At 50.5% G+C, this 21,261-nt stretch overlaps 1 protein-coding gene across 1 annotated transcript; it reads right to left on the reverse strand.

Annotated features, from left to right (window-relative positions):
* Nucleotides 1–12,797: 12,797 nt before the first annotated feature.
* On the reverse strand, nt 12,798–16,211 carry LOC129590910 (uncharacterized). The gene is made up of 9 exons (XM_055486356.1): nt 16,206–16,211; nt 15,520–16,143; nt 14,876–15,117; nt 13,938–14,752; nt 13,628–13,885; nt 13,406–13,558; nt 13,205–13,339; nt 12,969–13,147; nt 12,798–12,892 (listed from the first exon to the last, which is right to left on the reverse strand). Exons 1-8 carry the CDS (start codon nt 16,209–16,211, stop codon nt 12,972–12,974), a joined length of 2,409 nt encoding a protein of 802 aa, XP_055342331.1. The 3' UTR covers nt 12,798–12,892; nt 12,969–12,971.
* Between the last annotated feature and the right edge of the window lie 5,050 nt (nt 16,212–21,261).

A 21,261-nucleotide genomic window follows, 5' to 3' on the forward strand; every position in this document is an offset into this window, starting at 1 on the left:
GCGTACATTTTTATAAAAATTATTGCGCTCATAGGTTTATATCGTCTGGATCCGTTTTTCCGCGGTTACCCGGAACATCAACGCGTGGAAAACGGTCCCCTTATCGGCGTCAGTTACACCATCCTGACGCTGGACTCGACCCACGCCGCGCTTTCGCTAGTAACCGCCACCGGAGAGAGGAATCCTACCGGCTCTTTCGAGTCCAACGGCTTACAAGCACAGGTGGAGTTCACGGTGCCGACGGTGTCTTCCGGATAAAGGTCATCGAGACGGTCAACCGCACAGCGTACCACCGCCTTACCGACATGATTCGGCCGACGCGGGCCAACGTCACCGCCGACTTTCCGCGCCCGGTGGAAGAGCAGGTGACTACCCGGGTACACATGATATTCGGGGGAAGTACCAGCGTTAGAATACCGGCATGGGACACCCTCGGATTCATGGACAGACCCGGCACTGATCTTGTCAACGTAACGCTGCCATACGATGGCGGCGTGGGCACCCCCCACCAGCTTCCGTACCCGCTGGGCGTCAAGTGAGCGCGAACTACATGGTGTTCGCCGTCGGCGACAACCCCGCTGGTCCGGGTGCCCACCCGGGGAACAACGTGATGCGTCCCATGGTTCTGACCCGGGCGTCGCTCCCACGCTGCCGCAGTGCACCGCCGACTACACCTCCTATGCTCGATGCTCGAAGGGTTACCTGTGCGTCCGCGGCACCTGGGACGCGGTCCTAGAATTCACAAACGAACAACGAACATCCTTACAAAACAACATACAGGTATATTTTCATCACGCTTAAACTGCCAGTTTGTTTACTGCTTTTTGCTACAACACTCTCTTTCTGTTCTAATCGCAGTGTGCATTGTACGATAACGTATCAGTGCGCCGTTATCTTCTTTAGTAACTAATGCCGGATCTGTTTTTGCAGCTTTTCATTGTGTAATTATGCGTATAATTATCTGAGATCATCACCGCAAATACCGTTTTTGTTGTTTTGGTGGCTCTGACCAATAAAAAACATTGTATCCCGGATACCGATATCACCTATTGACATCGAATTCCTACTTCAGCAGCTGTAGTTCTGTTACCCAAACGTTGGCAATATATAACGCGCGACAAAACGCTGCTTCGAACATCCTGAACGTTTAGTTGCCACAAAGTTACCAGGTTTCTAGAAGCTGTTGGTTTGTTCTGGATTAATGGCACAACACTTCAGGCAACCGAATACTTTTTATGTGTCGCTAGAATGTTGAAGTTTCTTCTAGTGGTGGTTCTCCTCAGTTCGGTGTTGAGCCGAGCTGCACCACGTCCACAGGCGACGAAGAGCGAAGCAGCGCTCGACCGGACAACAGCCAGTACCGGGAATTCAACGGCGGCCCCCATAACGGTTTCCGAGGGCCTGTCAGCCGGCGCCATTGCCGGAATCGTCATCGGATCCATCGCCGGTTTGATTCTGCTTATTTATGTAATATTTGTTGGAGGGGTCTTTCTGGGTCGATTGCACCGGATGTACGGGGAGGAGTTCGACTGACACCCGTTTTTGAAGGAGATCAACTAACCAAGACCTTTATTTACATGATTTGTTGGGTTGTAACGCGTATTATAACGCATTGCCCTGTCAGTATAGATTGTCAACCTATGTCGCCGCATTAATTGATTGCTCGATTAAGTAGCCAAACCCAGAACGAGCACAAAACGATCTTCCACGCCACGAAGACCATGAAATGTTAGTCTCATAGTTTCTCTTCGTTAAAAAAATCCTCCTATGTCATCCCCGATCGATGCCAACCCAGGCAAGGATGGATATTCGGCGCCGAGAAGCGGAGATTTACAGAAAACCATGGTGCAGCAGGCCTTGGGCCAACCAACCTTGGGCCGGCTAACCGGAAAATTAACCGGTGTTACGGATTTCTGCCGCAATCCGTCCTTACTCGATGTGATGGCGAAGGCTGGCAGTTTTGCGATGGAAATGCATGGGACTCTTGTCCTTTTTGGCAAAAAGGACAAGAGTGTTTGCCGCTTATTCTCTTGTTATGAATTCGTCGGAAGCTATTAAGAGTCCTTCAGCGAAGAGTGTGAGTAACGGCTGTCGCTAATAGCTACTCCACACCATGCTTTTTGTGGTTTCCTGGTAACCCATGACTTGTGTTAGCAATTATAACCTTGACCACCGGTTTGCATGTACCTCTAACTGTCACAAAATCAGTCAGTAAATATCCGAGCGAGAGTTCACGACACTTTTGTTGCGGAGCAAGTTAGTATCTGCACTGTGGCCGTGTGGCCCGTGTCCCTATACAATCATAACATACCGCCACTAAAAAAATTGCAGACCGCAAAAATACGTATATAAAGTCTTGACTCCTCGCTAAACGATGTTCTTAAGCTGCCGGGCAGCAGTTAACTACAGATGGCCTACCACACACACGAAAGCACACGACAGGCTGACTCACCTCGATGATAGGGTCTAATGCGACGTCTGCAGAAGCACGCATCGGTTTATCTTATCAGAACAATGTTGCGCACACCGGTAACACAGACACTTTGTTTTCAATCCACTTGTCGATGCTTCTGGACGCATGAGATACGATTGGGCTGTTATTGGTTGCTAATACAGACTCCACCATACAGCCCAGCTGACAATGCTCAATAATTGTCAGCGTTATAACACGGGCAAATGGTTGTGTTGCTTAAAAGTGGCTAGCATCGCTCAGCGGCAAAGCATTGCACCCTTTCCCCGGCATTCGAAATTCGAATGCACCTATTACGCTTTCTTAGACATAATCTAGAAATGCACAAGTTCTTTCTCATACTATCCGTTCTCTTCAGCGTGACGTTGGCGCAGGATGCAGCCCGTCGCGAGGCGACATTCAGCGCACTGGTAAAAATAACCGAGCTGCTCCTCAGTGATCCGACCTCCGGATTCCCCAATCCCAACCTCCCACCGCTGCCGTCCACGAATAGTCTCGACGGCGCCAATGAACTCTTTCAACTACAATTCGGCTTCCCCGCTACGCAATCGTATTTACACGCGTTGCAGTCGATTATGGACGCCAACGTCTTCATCGACGGTGTAGCCAGCGGCCGCCGCGACAGCGTCGTCTGGCACGCCAACACCGAGGCGCCGACGCCCGTCGCCGAGCGGATTCTCGAAGAGTGGACCCGCGCCGCCATCCAGACCATCAACGCGCGGCAGTTCCATGAAGCCCGCACGCTGATTGGTCAGGCGCTGCACGTGGTCCAGGACCGCTCCAACCACTCCCAGGACGCCGCGGTGACCTTTCTGACCGGTGTCCGCAACCAGACAATCGATCTGTTCCCACGCGTGCTGGGCATTCGTGGCAATTTTCCCGGCAACGATTTGGTCGTCGTTGTGGATACCACGTACCAAGAGGCCGCGCGCGTACGCTTACGGATGCTGCTCGCCCGCGTAAGGATCCTGAACAGCTCTGGAATGCTTTCCAAGAATCTGGCGGGATTCGCCCTGTATACCTTCGACCGCCTGAACGCCATTCCCAAATCGTATCCGTACCAGAGAAAAGTGGACGATTTCATCGACCTTCTGATGAATCTAATTGCAGCGTGCAGCGCCCAGCGGGACATCTGCACTGACACCGACACCAACCAGACGCACAGTCCACGCCGCGTTCTCGAGGCGGTCAGTCTGGCGGCCCGCAACGCCGACAGCCGCAGCACCATAATACTAATAACCGACGCCGCGCCAGTGCTTACCAGCACTTACGCACCGCGTGTCGTGTCGGCGATTCTGGAGAGCAAACAGCAACGTCTGGTGGTCCTCGGGGTCGACAACGCCACCAAGCAAGGGGACTACGCGCGCATTATAGAACGCACCGGAGGGAGCTTGATCCACCAATTAGATTACCCGCAATACGGGAACGCCGAGCGGGTGTTCCATTTCGTCGTCCAGGATGACCTCGTCTTGGCGGCAGTGGTCGATCCTTCGCGCGCTGCGGAAAAAGAAATCGTCGTACCGTTGCGCGACACCGAACACCGCGCGGGAATCTGGATTGGCGGCGCTGGTGTCCGCGTTTGCGAGAAGGTCAAGGATGGCGAGTTCTGTTCGGAACATAATCCTGGAACTTGGGTGCCCTTCGGTGGAAAGAACCGAACAGAGTGGCGCTTCACCGTCAAGCAGCTAGATCCGGCCACGCCCAAAACGTGGTCGGTACGAGTGTATGTTTCGACACAAAACTTTGTGCAGTTAGGTTTGTACCGTCTGGACCCATTTTCCCGCGGCCTTCCTAACTATCAACGCGTGGAGAACGATCCCCTCGTGGGCGTTAACTACACGATCATGACGTTGGGATCGATCAGTGCTACGCTTTCGCTGGTAACCGTCACCGGCGAGGAGATCCCAGCAAAGGCGCTTAAGACTACCGGCCTTGAAACGCTGGCAGAGGTCGCCGTGCCCGCGGATGCCTTCCGGATAAAGGTCACCGAGACGGTCAACGGTACCGCGTACCACCGCTTCACCGACGTCATCCGTCCGACGCTCTGCAACGCCAGTGTAAGCTTCTCGCGCCCAGTCGAAGTCCAGGTTCCCGGAGGAAAAACACTGGTCCGAATGCAGCTTGCGGGAAACACCACCGGGAGGGTCTCGGCAGTGGACCACCTCGGCTTCATCACCCGGCCAGGTGCCGATATTTTGAGCCTAGCGCTGCCATACGATGGCGGTGTATCTCTTTTCAGCAACATCACCGTTCCGTTGGGCGTCAACTCCAGCGTCAACTACATGGTCTTCGGAATGGGCAACGACCGTCTTGACCAGGACACCCTTCCAGGGAACTATGTGGTGCGCCCGATGGTCCTGATTTCTGGCGTCGCACCCACGCCGCCGCAGTGCACCGCGAACGCCACGTCTTATAACAACTGCCCAAAAGGTCCCCCGTGTGCCAATGCCACCTGGGACACGGTCCTGGAGTTTACCGATGAATACGGCGGCTTCCTGGACACCTCCACCGATTTGAGGACAGAGCAACAATCCAGCCCTTATAATCCAACCACTGGGACCAGCACGACTACCCATTCGATGCAGAACATCAATGGGACGGCGGTGTTCCGAGTGCAGCTAGACAACTACACCTGTTGCCACGCCTTCCGCTTCTACTTGGCCGAAGACAGTGTGGCGCGAGGGGCCTGCGAGTTCGGCTGGGTCCATCCCACCACGACGGCGATGCCGGAAGGAACGAGCACCACGGCGATAGGCGTGACAGCGACGCCGGGGCCAGCGGACGAAGGACTGTCCGGCGGGGAGATCGCCGGGATTGTCGTCGGAGTTCTGGCGGGTGTGGCTCTCCTCGCAGGAATTGCCTTCTTTGTAATGAAACGACAACGTGCTTAAACAATTTGTTCAGATGTACAATAATTGAATGCACGGTAGCTCAATGCTGGTTCAATACATCACACGGCCTATTCAATGTTTCCAAATCTTCTCGTAATTTCTTACGCTTACTAAGGGTTGGTTATTTTACACATGGAACGATCCGGGCGAAGCGTTGCATGCGCATACGAAGCACTATGCGACTCTCGAGCATCGTCGTTTGACTGCATAATGGTTTCAAAATTAATTCGTAATAAATAGCCGCTTTGGTGCACGCGTTTCCTGTATGGCCATTTATCATCATCATCATTCTTATCTCAGAACAATACTACACGTACCGGCAACCACAGCAGCCTTCTCGAATGCCTTGCTTGTAACCCAACAGACGCATGAGATAAGATAGTAAGCAAGAGAATGAATGACTTAGCTAAGAGAACTTCCTTGTAGAATATTGAGCTGACATCCGCAGTGCTGAGCTCTCGGCGAATGAACACTGTCCGCACAACAAGAATAGCCAGCGTCGCTCTTTCACAAGGCATGCCCTTCTTCCTCGCCTGAGAAAACTATGAAGCCCGCTTCCCAGCAAGTTAGCTTAAAAATGCTGATATCCCTTCTGTTACTATCCGTCGTCAGTGCGGCGATGGCACAGACGCCAACCCGTCGCGAGGCGACATTCCAAGCTCTCTCTAGATTGAGGGAGCTCATCTTCGTCGAAGCCTCCCTGGGAATGGCCAATCCCCACCTCCTTCCGCTGCCATTACTAAGCACCGACGAGTGCGACGACCACCCTCAGCTCTTTGGCTTTCCCTTCTCCGCGCCGCATTTGCACGCGCTGCAACACATCATAGACGCCAATGTGTTCATCGACGGTGTCGCCAGCGGTCGTCGCGACAGCGTCGACTGGCACGCTGACACGCAGGCGCCGACGCCCGACGCCGAGCGAGTTCTCGATGAGTTGACCCGCGCCGCCATCCAGACCATCAACGCGCGGCAGTTCCATGAAGCGCGCACGCTGATTGGTCAGGCGCTGCACATGGTCCAGGATCGTTCCAACCAATCCGTGGCCGCCGCGGTGACCTTTCTGACCGGCATCCGTAACGCGACGATCGACCTGTTCCCGAACGTGCTGGGCATTCGTGGAAAAGCCCAGGGCAACGATCTGATCATCGTGCTGGACACCACGTACCAGGAAGCAACAGAGACTAGGTTAGTCATGTTGCTGAACCGCCTCCTGATCCTTAATAACACGCTACCCAAACGCCCGGCGGGTTTCGCGCTGTACACCTTTGACCGCGTGAATCCCGTCCCAAAATCGCATCCATACCAGACAACCATGAGCGGCTTCACCGACCTCCTGACGAATCTAATGACGGCCTGTACCGCGAAACGGGATATTTGCGTCGACACCGATATAAGCCAGACGAACAGCCCCCGCCGAGCTCTGGAAGCGGTTAGTCTGGCGGCTCGCAACGCCGACAGTAGTACCACCATCATTCTCCTGACCGACGCCCCGCCGGTGGTTACAGACAGCGCCGCTGCGCCCCGCGTGGTCTCCGCGATCCTGGAGAGCAAGCAGCAGCGATTGGTGGTCATCGGGGTCAACAACGCCACCAAGCAAACGGATTATGCGCGCATCGTTGAACGAACAGGAGGGAGCTTCATCAGCTTGCCGAATCTCCCGGGGCAATGGGATGCCGGGGAGGTGTTCCAGTACGCTGTTCGGGATGACTTGGCTCTGGTCGCGGTGGTCGACAGCTCACGGGATGCTTCCGAGGAAATCGTGGTACCCCTATACGACACCGATAAACCCGCAGGAATTTGGATAGGCAAAGCAGCTGTCCGCATTTGCGATGGGAACGACTAGCAGTCCTGTCGGATCCACGAAGCCGGGACCTGGGTGAACGCCAACGCAACGGCCGACGGAGGGTGGCGTTTCAGCGTTAAGCAACTTGATCTTGCAGCTCCTGTAGCGTGGTCAGTTCGGGCTTACATTTCGACACAGAGCTTTGCGCAACTGGATTTATATCGTCTGGACCCATTCTCCCGCGGTCACCCCGAATACCAACGCGTGGAAAACGACCCTTTAGTCGGCGTTAATTACACCATCGTGACGCTGGGCTCGACCAACGCTAGCCTTTTGCTGGTGACCGCCACCGGCGAGGAGATCCCTGCTAATTCGTTGCAGTCCGACGGCCTTAAAACGCAGGCAGAGGTCACCGTTCCCGCGGAAACCTTCCGGATAAAGGTCACCGAGACGGTCAACGGTACAGTGTACAACCGCTTCACTGACATTATCCGGCCGAGCCGGGCCAACATCACCTTCGAATTCTCGCGCCCGGTGGAAGTGCAGGTGCCCGATGGAAGAACGTGGGTCCGATCGAATTTCTTGGGGGAATTGGCGGGGCGGTTCACGGCAGCGGATAATCTGGGATACGTTAGCAAATCGAATATTGAGTGTTTCAACTCATCGATAGCGCACCCAAGTGGCGAGACGAACAGCATCACCGTTCCGCTGAGCGCCAATTCCAGCGTTAACTACATGGCCTTCGGCGTGGGCAAGGATCGCCTGGACGAGGATGCCGGCCTCGGTAATCACGTAGTGCGCCCGATGGTCCTGATCCCGGACGTCCCACCCCCTCCACTGCAATGCACCGCGGACGTAACGTCTTATAATAACTGTCCGAAAGGTCCCCAGTGTGCCCAAGGCACCTGGAACACGACCCTGGTGTTCATCGATCCCAATAGCGGCTTCCTGGACGTTCAACGCTTCTTTGTAGCAGAAAATGTCCAAGCCGGCCCTTATTCGCAAAACGCCACGGGCAGCTCGTCGACTCTATGGAACACGGTTAACGGGACGTCAGTATTCAGCATGTTTCTTTACAATTATCCTTGCTGCCATGCCTTCCAGTTCTCGCTGTTCGTGAACGGTGAGAACACAGGACGGAAATGCGAGTTCGGCTCGGTCCATCCGACAACGACAGCGGCGCCGGTGGACGAAGGACTGTCCGGCGGGGAGATCACCGGGATCGTCATCGGGGTTCTGGCGGGTGTGGCGCTCCTCGAAGGGATCGCCATCTTTCTGATAAAACGACGACGTTCTTAACAATGCGTTCAGATGCGCAATTGCTGGTTGCTCTGGAGCTAAATGCCGCGTGCGGTTACAGCCTAACAATAATCTATGGATAACAGAAGATTCGGCGCTTTTTCGGAGAACAAATAGCCGGCTTTGGTGAAACCTAATGAAAATTATTGACGAAGAAAGGTACCATAACCATCGGTGTCATTCGAAAATCTAGGCCGACTGCTCAATATACCAAATCCGCTCGTAGCTTCTTACAATGTAGGACTAAATGGTCGCATAGCCCCATACCCAGCATTCTGTACGCAAGCGGTGCAGTGCACTTGTACGAAACGGATATTTTGAACTCACTCGTACAGTGTACTGCGCTGCATGCGTGCTGAATGTGGAGATGTTGGGTATGCGACCATTTTGTCCTAAGCTGTACTTTTACTAAAAGTTGTCCTTTTACGTGAGGGACGACCTTAAAGTCTAGGGCAGCAAATTCAGCCTGCGAATCGGCGACCCGGTATCGTCTTAATTCTTGTGAACCTCACTGCACTGATGACCCAAACTCTTTTTCAACTTAAGCAAATTGTTGCGTACGCAGCACCATGTCACGCTGTACGGCTGTAGCACAGTCGTTTTAATGCATAATTTCTTTATTATTTTGTAATGCATTGCCGCTTAGTTGTGTGGAACCCTGGTTTATTGTTTCATAGAATGTACTACCGGTATCTTATGTTGTTTTCTATCAGACAGAAGGTTCCACCGGTATCTGCACCTTAGACCAGTGTTTGATCTTCACCTGAAGGTATTGGTTGATGTTATTCAATTGGTTTTTTGAAGTATTAGTAATATCCAAAAAACATTTGCCAAATCACGAAGAGCACAGGGTTCACAGCTAGTTGAAAGCGTGTAGCTTTATAAGCGTGTAGACAGAGCGACAGCCAGCACGATCCATCAAGATGTATGCAACAGCAGTTGTACGCCGCTGTTGCAGGGCGCCGGCGCATAGGGCGGCAGATCGTGCCAAGTCGACGAGCGCTGATTGGGCGCGGTGCCGCATGTGAAGTTCTGACCGGACACCTGGGTGCCTCCGTTGATCTTGAACAGGCAGGCATACTGAAGAAAGATCGTCAGCGCCGGACAGCCGCACATTTCGTCCGTCGGGCAGAAAGGGTTATTGTCCACGCTCAGACTGCTGAGGACGTTGTAGCCCAGCGAACGGAGAACGCATTCCGGTATGGATTCCAAACCGTTCCGGCTCAGTGACACCGTACCGATCGGTTGCGTCAAGACGTAGGGCGCGGAACAGTAGAGGAATTGCAGCGCCGGCACTTGCCCGTCCAGTCTCACTGACTAGACGAGAACGCCATTAGGATAAGGATGATATCAGTTACTTTAAAAAATCAAGAACTTATTACAGCTGTAAGGACTGGGAACGGACTGCGCAACGGTCGACTACGTCATCACTGTCGCATACAGAAAACACTGCTGCGCTAATGCTTATCATAGTCCCACAGACTTTTTGTCCCTTTTAAAAGATATTCTGACGCTTCTTTCTCATCAACAGCTTTCTGATATTTTAAAAGATCATATTGAATACAGACACCTCAGTTTCGGGGGGCTATAAATAGAAATCTGCTGAGGAAACTGACAAAAACGGTGAAAAACGCCGCGCATCTCCCTCCATGGCAGCCGCCCTCGCGCGTATGCAAGAGAGATGACGTCAAAGGGTTGGTTACCAGTCCTTCTCACACTATAGTAAGTATTGGGAAGGTCTGTACACTGACGTACCAATGATGTTGTAAAGAAGGGCTTGAAAACGGTCCAGTCGAGGCTGACGAGATGGTTCCCGGTTAAGATGACGCTCATCGTCGCTAACGAGCGATTCGCGCTGCGTTGGAACGCCGCTGGTCCGATGGAGGAAATATCGGAATTTCCGAAATCCAGTTCCGTTAACTGCGAGAATCCCTCGAGGAAGCCGTCCTCCAGGTGACCGATTTTGCTTCGGCCGATCTTCAAACTAACGAGCTGGCCCTGGACGTTATGGAGAAAACGCTTAGCGGCGATGCTGCGTTGTTCTCGTTAGTGAATCCGAAGAAGTACACCGTTCGCAATGCGGTGAGGTCGCCCGGCAGCGGCGGCGCATCGGAGCGGAGGATATTGCCATTTGCGGTAGTACCGAATTGAATTTCCCGGACATCTTTACGGATTTTGGTGACGTCAAAGGTACCGGGGATGACCACGGAGGGACAGTAGAGGGTTGTGTTGCCTGTCGATCTATAGCTGCAGCCCGGGCCCGGCACGTCTGCGGTAAACGATCGCTTGTGAACACTTCACTGCAGCCATTTATTTTGCTAGCGCTGATTGATTACAAGTTAAAGATGGCTCCGTACCGTATCGGCACAGCGGCAAATACAAATTCACGGGAATCCAAAAGATCTGTCGCGTCACGTCCGGTCTCAGCGAATCCCAGAGATCCACTCTCCATCACGCTTTCGTCCAGCCATACATAGACTACTGTGCTATGGCATAGTCGGCACCGTATTTGGGAGAACAGGAGAAGCTGATAAAACGGCAACACGCAGCCTTACGGACCATCACGGATAACAAGGAGCCGGTAACACCGCAACTGTACCTACAGCTGAGTGTAATTAACCCATGCAGTCGATCGATGGCGCAAGCAGTATGGCTGCACAAGATCAGTAACCGGCAAAATACCATTTAAGGGGACCAATACAAGGTTTCTCTGCTCTGGTAAAATCACTAGCAGTGAGAAAAATAATGGCACTGCGTTTGTTCGTTGCAGTTCTGTTAATGAAAACTTGTTCTTTTCTTAAATTTAAAATTCTCTGGTAATTTTCTTTGCTGTTTACGCTTGCGCCAGTTTCGAAGCGCAAAGTTTGTCACACACGATTTCCGCTAATGCAAAAGTTACAAATAAGAGACATCCTGGCAAAAAACGTCGAAAAGCAGTGCTGCAACTAGTAGCATCCAACTGGTCCGCCACAGCAACCGCCCGGCGTTCGAGCAAACGACGTTGGGCGGCAAATGGTTCGAATGCCACAAACTCTGATTGGATGCCGAGCCGCAGGTGAAGTTTTGGACGAACAATAACGGACTGCCCAGCAGGGCACGATCGCCGGCCAAGCAGAGAAACGGCTGCATCGCGGGGCAACCGCACATGGCGTCCGTCGGGCAGAAGGGATTGTTCTCCACGTCCATCGTTATTCTCCACGTTATGGTGTTGACGTTAAAGGTGTCTAGCATGCATTTTGGCAAAAACTCCAGCTGGTTATTGCCTAAGTACACGTGTTGAACTGGGTTTAGTGATGCGGAAATTACTAGAGCAGTTGATAAATTTCAATCCGGGACGCTGCCAGCGCATTTCCAGCATCTGCAACAACACAGAGTACGCACATGTGGAAATGAAAAATTGTAGGACCGAAAAATACGGAAATCAGCTTGTATATGTAAAACCTCGAACAGTCAAGCACTAATTTGCGTAGCATGCGCGAAAACGAAACATCCATTCTTTTGTCCTATGCTATAGGTAGAAGTTCTACCTATGGCATAAGACACCGTAGAAGCTACTGGCAATCTACGCCCATTTCGGCAATCGGCTGAAAGACGGCCCAGTCAATGCTCTCCAGCCGGTTTGATTGTAGTTGGATAAATAGCCCTGGCGCGGATGTTTCTCGTTAGAAGGCCATCTTGCTAATATGAGAAATGTCACTCCCGGTGAAATCCAGGCGCCGCAGTTGCGAAAATCCCTGCAGGAAACCGTCTTCCAGGGAACCGACCTTGCTGTATTGGACCTCTAAGGTCTGTAGCTGCTCTTTAAAGTTGTCGACGAATCGCTTAATTAGGATGCTGGTTTTGTTTTCGCCAGCGAAACCTTCCAGGTAGACATCTTGAGTGCGGTGAGGTCGGCCGGGAGCGGCGGCGCGTTGGATGTCAGGATGCTGTTGCTGTCTAGTAGAATGAGCAGCCACTGAGTGCCAGGAACACCCCAGGGGGCCGCGCAGTAACACCTGCCGGCAATTAACTATACAATTAAATTTAATTTAATTTAAACAATAGGTATACGTAATTTATACTAATTTAATTAGATTACGTAATTCATTAGCGTAAACAATGGCTAATTTACAGTTTATTTAATTAACGAAATAAAAAATACTACAGTACATCTGCTTTATTGAAAAAATTCCCGCTGCTTTATCCCGGTCACCAAAATACATGAAACAATCCCCGTACCACATTTGCAAAATATCACCCCCGTACCACGTATACACCATTCAAAACAATTTTATCCCCGTACCGCGCGTATAACAAAAACAAATCATCCCTACCACCACGCGTACACATAACAAGAAAACAAATGACACTGCAACCACTCCGATGCATTAACGAAGAAAAACAAAACATTTAGGCATCCACTCATTCCGAATTCCGCGTTCCGTCCACATCGCTGTTCCACTCAACGTCCTGCCAACAGTACAAATATTAGTGAAAATTAAAGCGGTGACATTTTCTTTAAATAATTAGGTAGTGGAACGCGTACAGGTTAGAACAAACGTTGTCGATTATGGAACTGCTTCGCAGTCATCTCGCCGGCTGGCACGCGAGTTATGTTGCCGTCCACAGCAACAACAACACCGTTTGGCTTCCGAACGCCACCCAACAACTGCATACCCTCGGCGGGACCCTCCGCTTCACGGGGCCGGATGAAATCAATGCTGGCTGAAAACATAAATAAATGCGGCTCCGTTATACACTAAAGTTGTAAAAATAAAGTACCGTTGCTTGGTTGGTCAGACGATGCCGAAGACGATGATGACGAAGGATCTTGCGCAGCGGCTGGGCGCTGTCCACTACGTGCAGCACGTTCTTCAGCGAAGCGACGCCGGTGCGCCGCTATCGCACGGTCATACGCTACAAGTGTTAACAACCCATAGAATGTACATTTGCTTAAGTGTGTGTACGCGTTCAACGCCTTACCTCGGCGACTTGCCAAGAACGATGGTGAGCACGCTGAACCTGGCGGGCCGATGGCTATACGGGGCTGTGGATGTGGCGTTGGCGGCTGGCTGGGATTCACCCCATTAGGCCGTCCCAGGCAGATACGTTTTGCACCCCCGGCACCACGACGCACTGCTAAACACATGAATGCAAAGTTATGCGTATGTACATGGTATAGTATTTGTACTCAGAATACGGTACCTGGTTGAACAGAGCGCGGTGGGGTTGGGCTCGGTGTTCGTCGATGAACCGGTGCGGTTGTTCGTGTACCGCGAGATCCACGCGCTCCACGTGCTGGACGTCCACGTCGTACCCCGCGCGAGCAGACGGCAGTTCCCGGGGCTCTACTTGGGGATCGAGTGCGCTGCACTTCAGCGGCAGCCGTACGGCCGCGGGTCGACACACCTTTTCCACGCCCACGAATGGCCCGTGCAGGCTGCATACCACGTCCACGCGTGCCTACAAAACAGTTCTGTGCATAATTAAGAAGTAAACGCAGTAGAATACCTACACGGAGTCGGACTGGTCGGGATCGGCGCGACTTCTTCATCTTCGTCAGACGACTCCAGCGCCAAAGGACGCTTCCACCCAGCGTGGCCGGTTGGTTTCACGGCTACGGCCGTTGCAGAACGCTGTGGTGCGGCAGCTGGTACATACAGGTTTTGGCGGCGCTGCTTCTGATAGTTCCGATATTTATTAATGCCACCTTCTGGACTGAACCGGGGATCGTTGCGCCAGTTTTGCTCCCGTGCATATTGAGCAAGGTCAAGATCCCGCGGCATCACGGTCACGCGCTGTGCATGATCAGCCGCTGCGGCGCCCTTCTCGCAAATCTTAATAAAGAGGAACTCCGTCTTTTCCTGTAAGGCAAATAGCGCAGCGGAGTGGATTGAAAAGTCCGGGCGCATGCTTTCCATGATCTCCCGCACGAGGCGCTGAAATGCCATGCGACCGCAAATTAACTCAACAGAATTCATTCGTTCGCGAAGTTTCCGCATGGCTTCGCGTCCAAGTCGACGGGTCAAAATGCGGTCCGGGTCCGGCGCACGCGTCGACGAGCCAGCTGCACTCACTGCACGCGCACCACATTCAGCAGTCGTACCACTGGCACTACTATGTAGTGCATCTTCGTCAGATTCCGCGGCATTCGACTCCACAGCGGCGTCCATACCGGCCTCGGGCTCCTCTCCAACACCCATTTCCTCCAAATCCGCCCGGTTGGCTGCCGCGTCCGCTTCGTCTGCTCCTTCATCGCCGGCTAGCTCCACACTATCAGCCGTTGGAGTACGAACCGTGCTTATCATACGGTTCACGGCCGCCAGTGTGCTACAAAAAAAAATCGAATTTGGTTAGCACTAACTTGCTGTAACGTACCGCATTATGCACAGTGACTACCAAATTCGAATATTTCATTTGCACAATTGGAAGTTATTGCACCGCGTACTGTACCTCATCGACGCCTCGTCTCCGGTCTGTGCGGGAGTGTCGTGCTCACTGTGTCCGGATGTGCCGGCTTTGGGCTGTGGAGTGGCATTCCCTTCTTCGTCGGAGGAGTCGCTGTCCCCGATGTCCGTGGTCAGTGGTTTACCAATCTTACGACGGATCACATGCTCCGTAGACGATGGGGGTGTGGTACGGGGTAGCCCAGTTGAGACGGGCAGCAGCTCCGGGATCTCCATGGAATCATCCATCTTCAACAAAAAGATACTAATACTCATTAACAAACAAATTGCACCGAATACCTGCTCTAAACCATCCTGTACCATAATTGCTGTATATGAGTACAGTATATATGAATAGTGTAAAATTTCGAATTTGGTAAGCAACTTGATCTACGAATACTTTAACTAGTATGTAATGCCAACCAAAATCGAACTTTTATTTCAGCAGAATCTGTACAATAACAAGTTTTTTACACCGCAGAACGCAACATATCACAAAAACAGAAGATCACATCATCAAAAAATGGAAGAACAGACATCAAAGAGTCAAAATACAGAATCTATAAAGAAACAAGTATATACAAAATCAGAATTAATTTGTACAAGAAATCATATGTACAGTATTTACAAGTCGGTATGCTCATTGATCACCGACATTTCATTGCTCTCGTTGCTTAGAGCTTGTGCCAGAGGAGCCACGGTGCAACGGCGTCGAACTATCACCACGGCAGTGGATATGGCCGCGATAAACGCAAGCACACCGATGATGGCGTACACCACATTGGGCGCACTAAACGCTGAGTCGGGATCCTCGGCCGGCGGCTTGGTCATTGGAACAGGACCATGGTCGGTGGCAATGGATGTCGCAGCGCTGCTGGGCGATATACCCGTGCCCGAATCAGTCGTGTTCAGCGCCACCGTCGTCGTGGCAGTGCTAGGGAGCCGGCCGCAGTCTGACAAGACCGTAAAGTTTACGGTCGGAGGCTCACGACAATCCAGGATCGGATTTCCACGGACATCAAACAGCCGCAGCCGTGGGAAAAAGTGGGCTAGCGCGGTGTATGGGACGCCGTACAGTCTGTTCTTCTGGAACAAGACAATCTGTACCCACTTTTCCGGGGAGCGAAGTGTAGGCACTGTGGTCAAGTCACGGCCGGCACAGTTGACCACGCCTTCCATACGTTCGCACTGACAGTGGCCAAAGCAGCGCGTTAATACACCGACGACGTTGCTGGCCACTGACAGTACAAGCAGACAGGTGAACAGGCGGGGCATCTGCAACAAAACGATTAGTTAGCAGCATACTGACTACGAATGTACATTCAGACAAGACGCACACGCATTTGACTCGGACGCGTTGACGTAGTTATTCACAGATACGCATACAGTTTCTGAAAATACATTTACCTTTAATTTCGCGCGAGTTCGAAAATGTCTTTAGAAAATGCCGCTAACGCGCTGTTCCCGGTAGGAACTGGGGAGCGTATGATGAAAAACGGCGTGGTATACTACAGCACTGTTCAGCAGGACGACGTTCATATGCTACAAGGAGTTTATAGGGATCTGTTTGCCCGTTTTGAAGACGCTCAGAAGTATTATCCTGACCTTACTATTGGCGTTAGAGCGCAGTTTGTTAAGGAAACATGGTTTCATCAACAGCCGCTTGGAGAAGTAGCCTTTGCACTGTATCCTAAAGAGGAAAAGGGGACTAATATCGCCTTCCGTGAGAATCCAACTAAGTGCACAGAGGAAAATTGGAAAGAATGGCGCCCTATTGTCCGTGATTTGGCACATGGTCGTATGCGGAACTATTTGAAGTATCAAATCAAGAAATGGCGCAAAGCCTGCCCCAGTGTCGGCTATCGTATCCAGCAAGTTATTACGTTTGAGTGCCCAGACGGTAGTGGTGTCAAGGCTTGGAATGAGACATGCACTGGTATATGTGATGACGACGACGATATCGGTCCTCCCGTACCAAAATTCGACTATTTCTATCAACGTGTGGATAAATTCGAAAAGCTGAAAAAACTGGAACAAGGGCGCGTTCCTTTCACTCAACCAGGCGATCTGGGGGAAGAAAAACGAGACACTATTGGCGGGTTTACACCACCGGTACATCCATCTTGGGGCGACGAGTTTGACGGAAAGCCGGCTGACTTACTCATTTTTGACGATGCCAACTGATCAACCACGACTGGTAAGCTTTTGTTGTGCAAATTTAGTTTACAATTTCTTGTTTGAAAACTATTTTTTAATTTTTCAATTTTTATTTATAGAAATCATGGATCCTGAAACGCCACCACCGATTCCCGTAGAGGAAAAGAACTCTCGTGGAATTCTCATATGGGCTCTATTTTACGCCATACCGTTTGTGTTCTCTCAACTGTTCCGCTTAGTTGCTGTCATTGTTTTAAGAGTCACGGACCGATTTCCTATTCACAACATCATAATGCCCTTGATTTCGTTCGTTTTAAATGAATCACGTCGTTTGCTTCTCGGACGTAATAATGGAAGTGCAGTTGAATGATGTGTTTTATCACCCAACTTCTATGTTAATAAGTGGGAATTCTGGTTCTGGTAAAACCACGTTTGTTGCAAATATTCTCCGATTCAATAAACTCTCGCAAGTTCCGGAACGGGTTTATTGGTTTTACAAGCAGTACCAGGTTTTATATGATCAATTATTAAAAGAAGGATTTCCAATTACTTTTATCGAGGGTTTACCAGAAGAAATTTCCAAACCAAATTTTTTTGATAAAAAGCAAGTTAACGTTTGCGTGATTGACGACTTGCACTTGGAAGAAAAAACGAGCAAACACGTTGCCCAATTATTTTGCAACGGCGGACGTCATTCCAATACAACGGTTATCTATCTGACACAAAATCTGTTTTTTAAACAGAGTTGTGGACGCGATATACGGCTAAACGCAAAAGTTATTGTTTGTTTTAAAAATCCTCAGGACCGGCAGCAGCTCAAATCCTGGGACGTCAACTTTTTCCTAACAAACCTAATTATTTTATGGAAGCCGTCACGGCCGCTTTCGAGAAGCCTTTTGGTTATATAGTTATTGATTTGCAGCACAATATTAGCGATCGATATCGACTGAAATCGTCCATTTTTGGCGAGCATTTTCCTGGTTTTACCGAAATTTATATACCGGCATAATGGAGCGAAGTAAAACCGTTTCCAATATTGATTTATTGTCCTCCATAGCTAAGAGCAAGCCGAAACTTGCAAAAGCTATCATTAAAAATTCGGAAGACACACTGATTGACGCCATTTCTGAATGTGCTCTTCAGATTGTTGAAGGCACGGTTCCAGTTTCTGAATCGTCAAAAGCTCAACGGGTTCGACGTGTATTACCTTATTTAAAGTTACTGTCTAGAAAGTCTGTTTCCCGAAAAACTAAACGAAATTTTCTGTTAGCAAAAGGTTTTGCTTTATTGTCTTTAATTTTGCCTCCTGTGCTAAATTTTGTTCTTGGAAACGCTTGAAAATGGCACGACGAATGTTTTTGCTAAATGAAGACCAGCTACGTGCTGTCAGGAAATCACGGAGCCTGTCTCCTGTACCTGTACAGCCTACGCATGCTCATTTGGACTATTACGCCAGTCCACTGACCAAGTCATACCGAGATATGACAAACTCACTGCAGAATCCGACAATGTCCAGCAGACAGCGTTTAAATGCTCATAGCGACGCTATGGAGCGTTACAACAACTATATAGGACAGGCCACATTGCCTATGCAACCGCATCCTGCGCAGCATCCTTTCGACGAAACTGATGCTGCAACGCATGGTAGCGATAAGTGCACAGATAGAGTGGTCTTTCTTCTACCTGAGAAGCAGCAGAATAACGCACGCCATTTGCTTACTCACTTACAAGAGTACGGTAATTTTTCAATTGGGAAAAACCTGGAACTTGCAGTAAACGGAATTTTGAAAAACGGAACGAACGTTGTGGATTTAATCCGTTGGCTAACTACACCTACAAATCCAGGACCTTCACAAACTCCTCCCAATGGAATAGAAGAAGTATTGGAGGCGATGAAAAGTTGCAATGCGCCGGCTACCTTATTGCCGAATATGCAGCGTCGTAGAGCATATTTGGATTTTGAACCTTCCGATTTTTCATTTAATACACCAGAACGGAACAACAGTGGCAAACGAAGAAGCAACGCAACCCCCGCAACGGTTCGAAAAAACTGGAAACACTTTGGCTAAATCAACAAAATTTCGGTTTTGGTGTGCATCTATGTTGAAAAACCAACTCTGTTAATTGTATTGCGTACTAAAATTCAACCGCATTCAACCGATTTGCATTCAACCGACTTTGGATGCCAACAGGGGGACGAGCTGGAGGGCGGATTCTCTCAGTGACGTTAGGACGATACCAAGCGTGGTAAAATTTTATGCGAAGTGTCGGATGGGAGCGGACGTAATGAACAGATGCGCCTTCATCGCATGTTCGTTCCATTTTTTCTTCAACCGTAAAGCTGAGTTGACAGAGATGGTCACGAATGTGGATCTCTCCTGATTTTAATTGGAACAACTGTCCCTCGCTGTTAAGAACCGTGTTAGCGCGACACTTCGTATGATTTTCGTCGGTAGTCCACACGTAGGTTACGTGCGGATGGACACTGGACTGGGCGAGAATAGACGAAGAAATTTCGCCGGTGGCGGACAGTACTGGACAGTCGTCACACGTCGTTTCGAGGGTGACGTTCTCTAAGAGACAGGTAGTGACGTCGGCACGGCGGAATTGGTTCCACCGGCGGTCAACCACAGGTATTGCGTCGTATAACCAAGTACGTCCACTTTTGGTCATGGCGTTTCCACTACATGTCTTAGTTCTGACCATGTCACGGCACTGATCAGCGGTTACCGGGAGTGCTACCTCAAAATTCTGGCTGTAATAGCCGTCGAAGAAAAACCCTTCTTGTATCGTACTTTTCATAATCCTACGGCAAGCGGAGCCGGAGAAAACTCGAGTAATGTTCTTATAGTCGAGAAGATAGTACTTGACGTCATGAGTTTCTCTGATGGGGCCGTCTAACTGCTCGCACCGAATTAGCGCAGAAAGGTCAGCGATTCCCACGTATTTACTGCGTAAGCAGTCGCATAGCTTTTTGTTCAGTCCGGAAGTACCCGACAAGGTACAGAGCAGAAGAAGAACGGAAAGTGTCACAAAGCTGGGTAGACCAGCGCGCATGCCTTTTGCTGGAACTGGAGGCGGCGGTGCCTCGTTTTCTGGTCCTGAGTCATCGCTCGTAAGACCTTCCCGATTTCCTGGTTTAGCCGGAGTATATACGGGGTTGTGGACGGTAAGCCCCTTTCTCTGTGGTTCTTCGTCCAAATTCACAGTTACGGTAGATTCCGCGTCGGAATCAGAATATGCTTCCAGAAGAGGTGGACTGTCAGAGTCCTTCCTCGCAGTAGAAGCGTTTTCCGTCATTGGAAACAAATGCGCGCAATGAGGACATATGTCGCTAACAGCGCATTCTGCGTGATATTTGTGGCCGCGAATACACTCCACCATCGGCGGAGTGCATTCTGCCAACACCACTTCCGTACCGCAAACGCACATTCGGTGGCGGTAGACGGCTATGAGACATTGGGTACAAAGGAAGACGGGACGACCTTTCTGGTACAGGACGCGGGCATCTGTTGGTTTATTACATCTTCCATTATTTTTACGCGTTTCGCAAAAACGAATGTTAAAAACGTCCGTCGTTCTGGATGAAATAACCTTTGCGTCTTCTCGATTCCTGTTAAGGAGTACGAAGTCCTGACCGATCGCCCGCAGGGCATTGTTCGTAAAGCATTTACAGTCAAAACTGATATCCGTATCGTGGTACGCGACATGGCATGTGTGTTCCCTGGACGAAGTCGGAAAAATACCAATAACAGGAGAACTGTGTATCGGTAAAAACGGCACCAAAGCTTTAAAAGCTACTGCTCTGGCTTCGTCGTTGTGGGGAATCAATGTCAGAAATTGATATATTAACGGATGATTGTGAAAATTTCGGCGGTAGGTTTCGTAAGTGTCGGCAAGTTCACCAAGATTTTGCCGCAAAAGCCAAGCCCAGAGCCGTTTTGTCAGGGGCGCAGAATCGGGATGCGTTGTTTTAGCGTAGCGGAGTACTACACAGACCTGATCAGTGGGATCTGCGTAAGAATTTTCCTCAACTATGAAAAACGAATGCGCAAAATCGTGAGCTATTCTGTTATTGAAATCCCGTTGCGCGTGTTCATAAGAGACTTGACCGGGAGGATACCCCAGATGTCGATGGTAAACTCTGGTCGTCATACAATGGTCACAATGTTCGGGTTCTCGCGTACGATGCCCTGCCTGACAACTTTTTACGGTCAAATCGTTGGGATGCTGGAA

Source organism: Paramacrobiotus metropolitanus, unplaced genomic scaffold, assembly GCF_019649055.1.
Source record: "Paramacrobiotus metropolitanus isolate TYO unplaced genomic scaffold, Prichtersi_v1.0 Parri_scaffold0000043, whole genome shotgun sequence".
Lineage (NCBI taxonomy): Eukaryota > Metazoa > Tardigrada > Eutardigrada > Parachela > Macrobiotidae > Paramacrobiotus > Paramacrobiotus metropolitanus.

Excerpts from the sequence above, each read along its gene's own strand:
- LOC129590910 (XM_055486356.1), bottom strand. Across the intron at positions 13,886-13,937 it reads CCCGACCAGTCCGACTCCGT|GCACGCGTGGACGTGGTATG; the intron begins GTAGGTATTCTA and ends ACTGTTTTGTAG. Across the intron at positions 13,559-13,627 it reads ACCGCGCTCTGTTCAACCAG|TGCGTCGTGGTGCCGGGGGT; the intron begins GTACCGTATTCT and ends TGTGTTTAGCAG.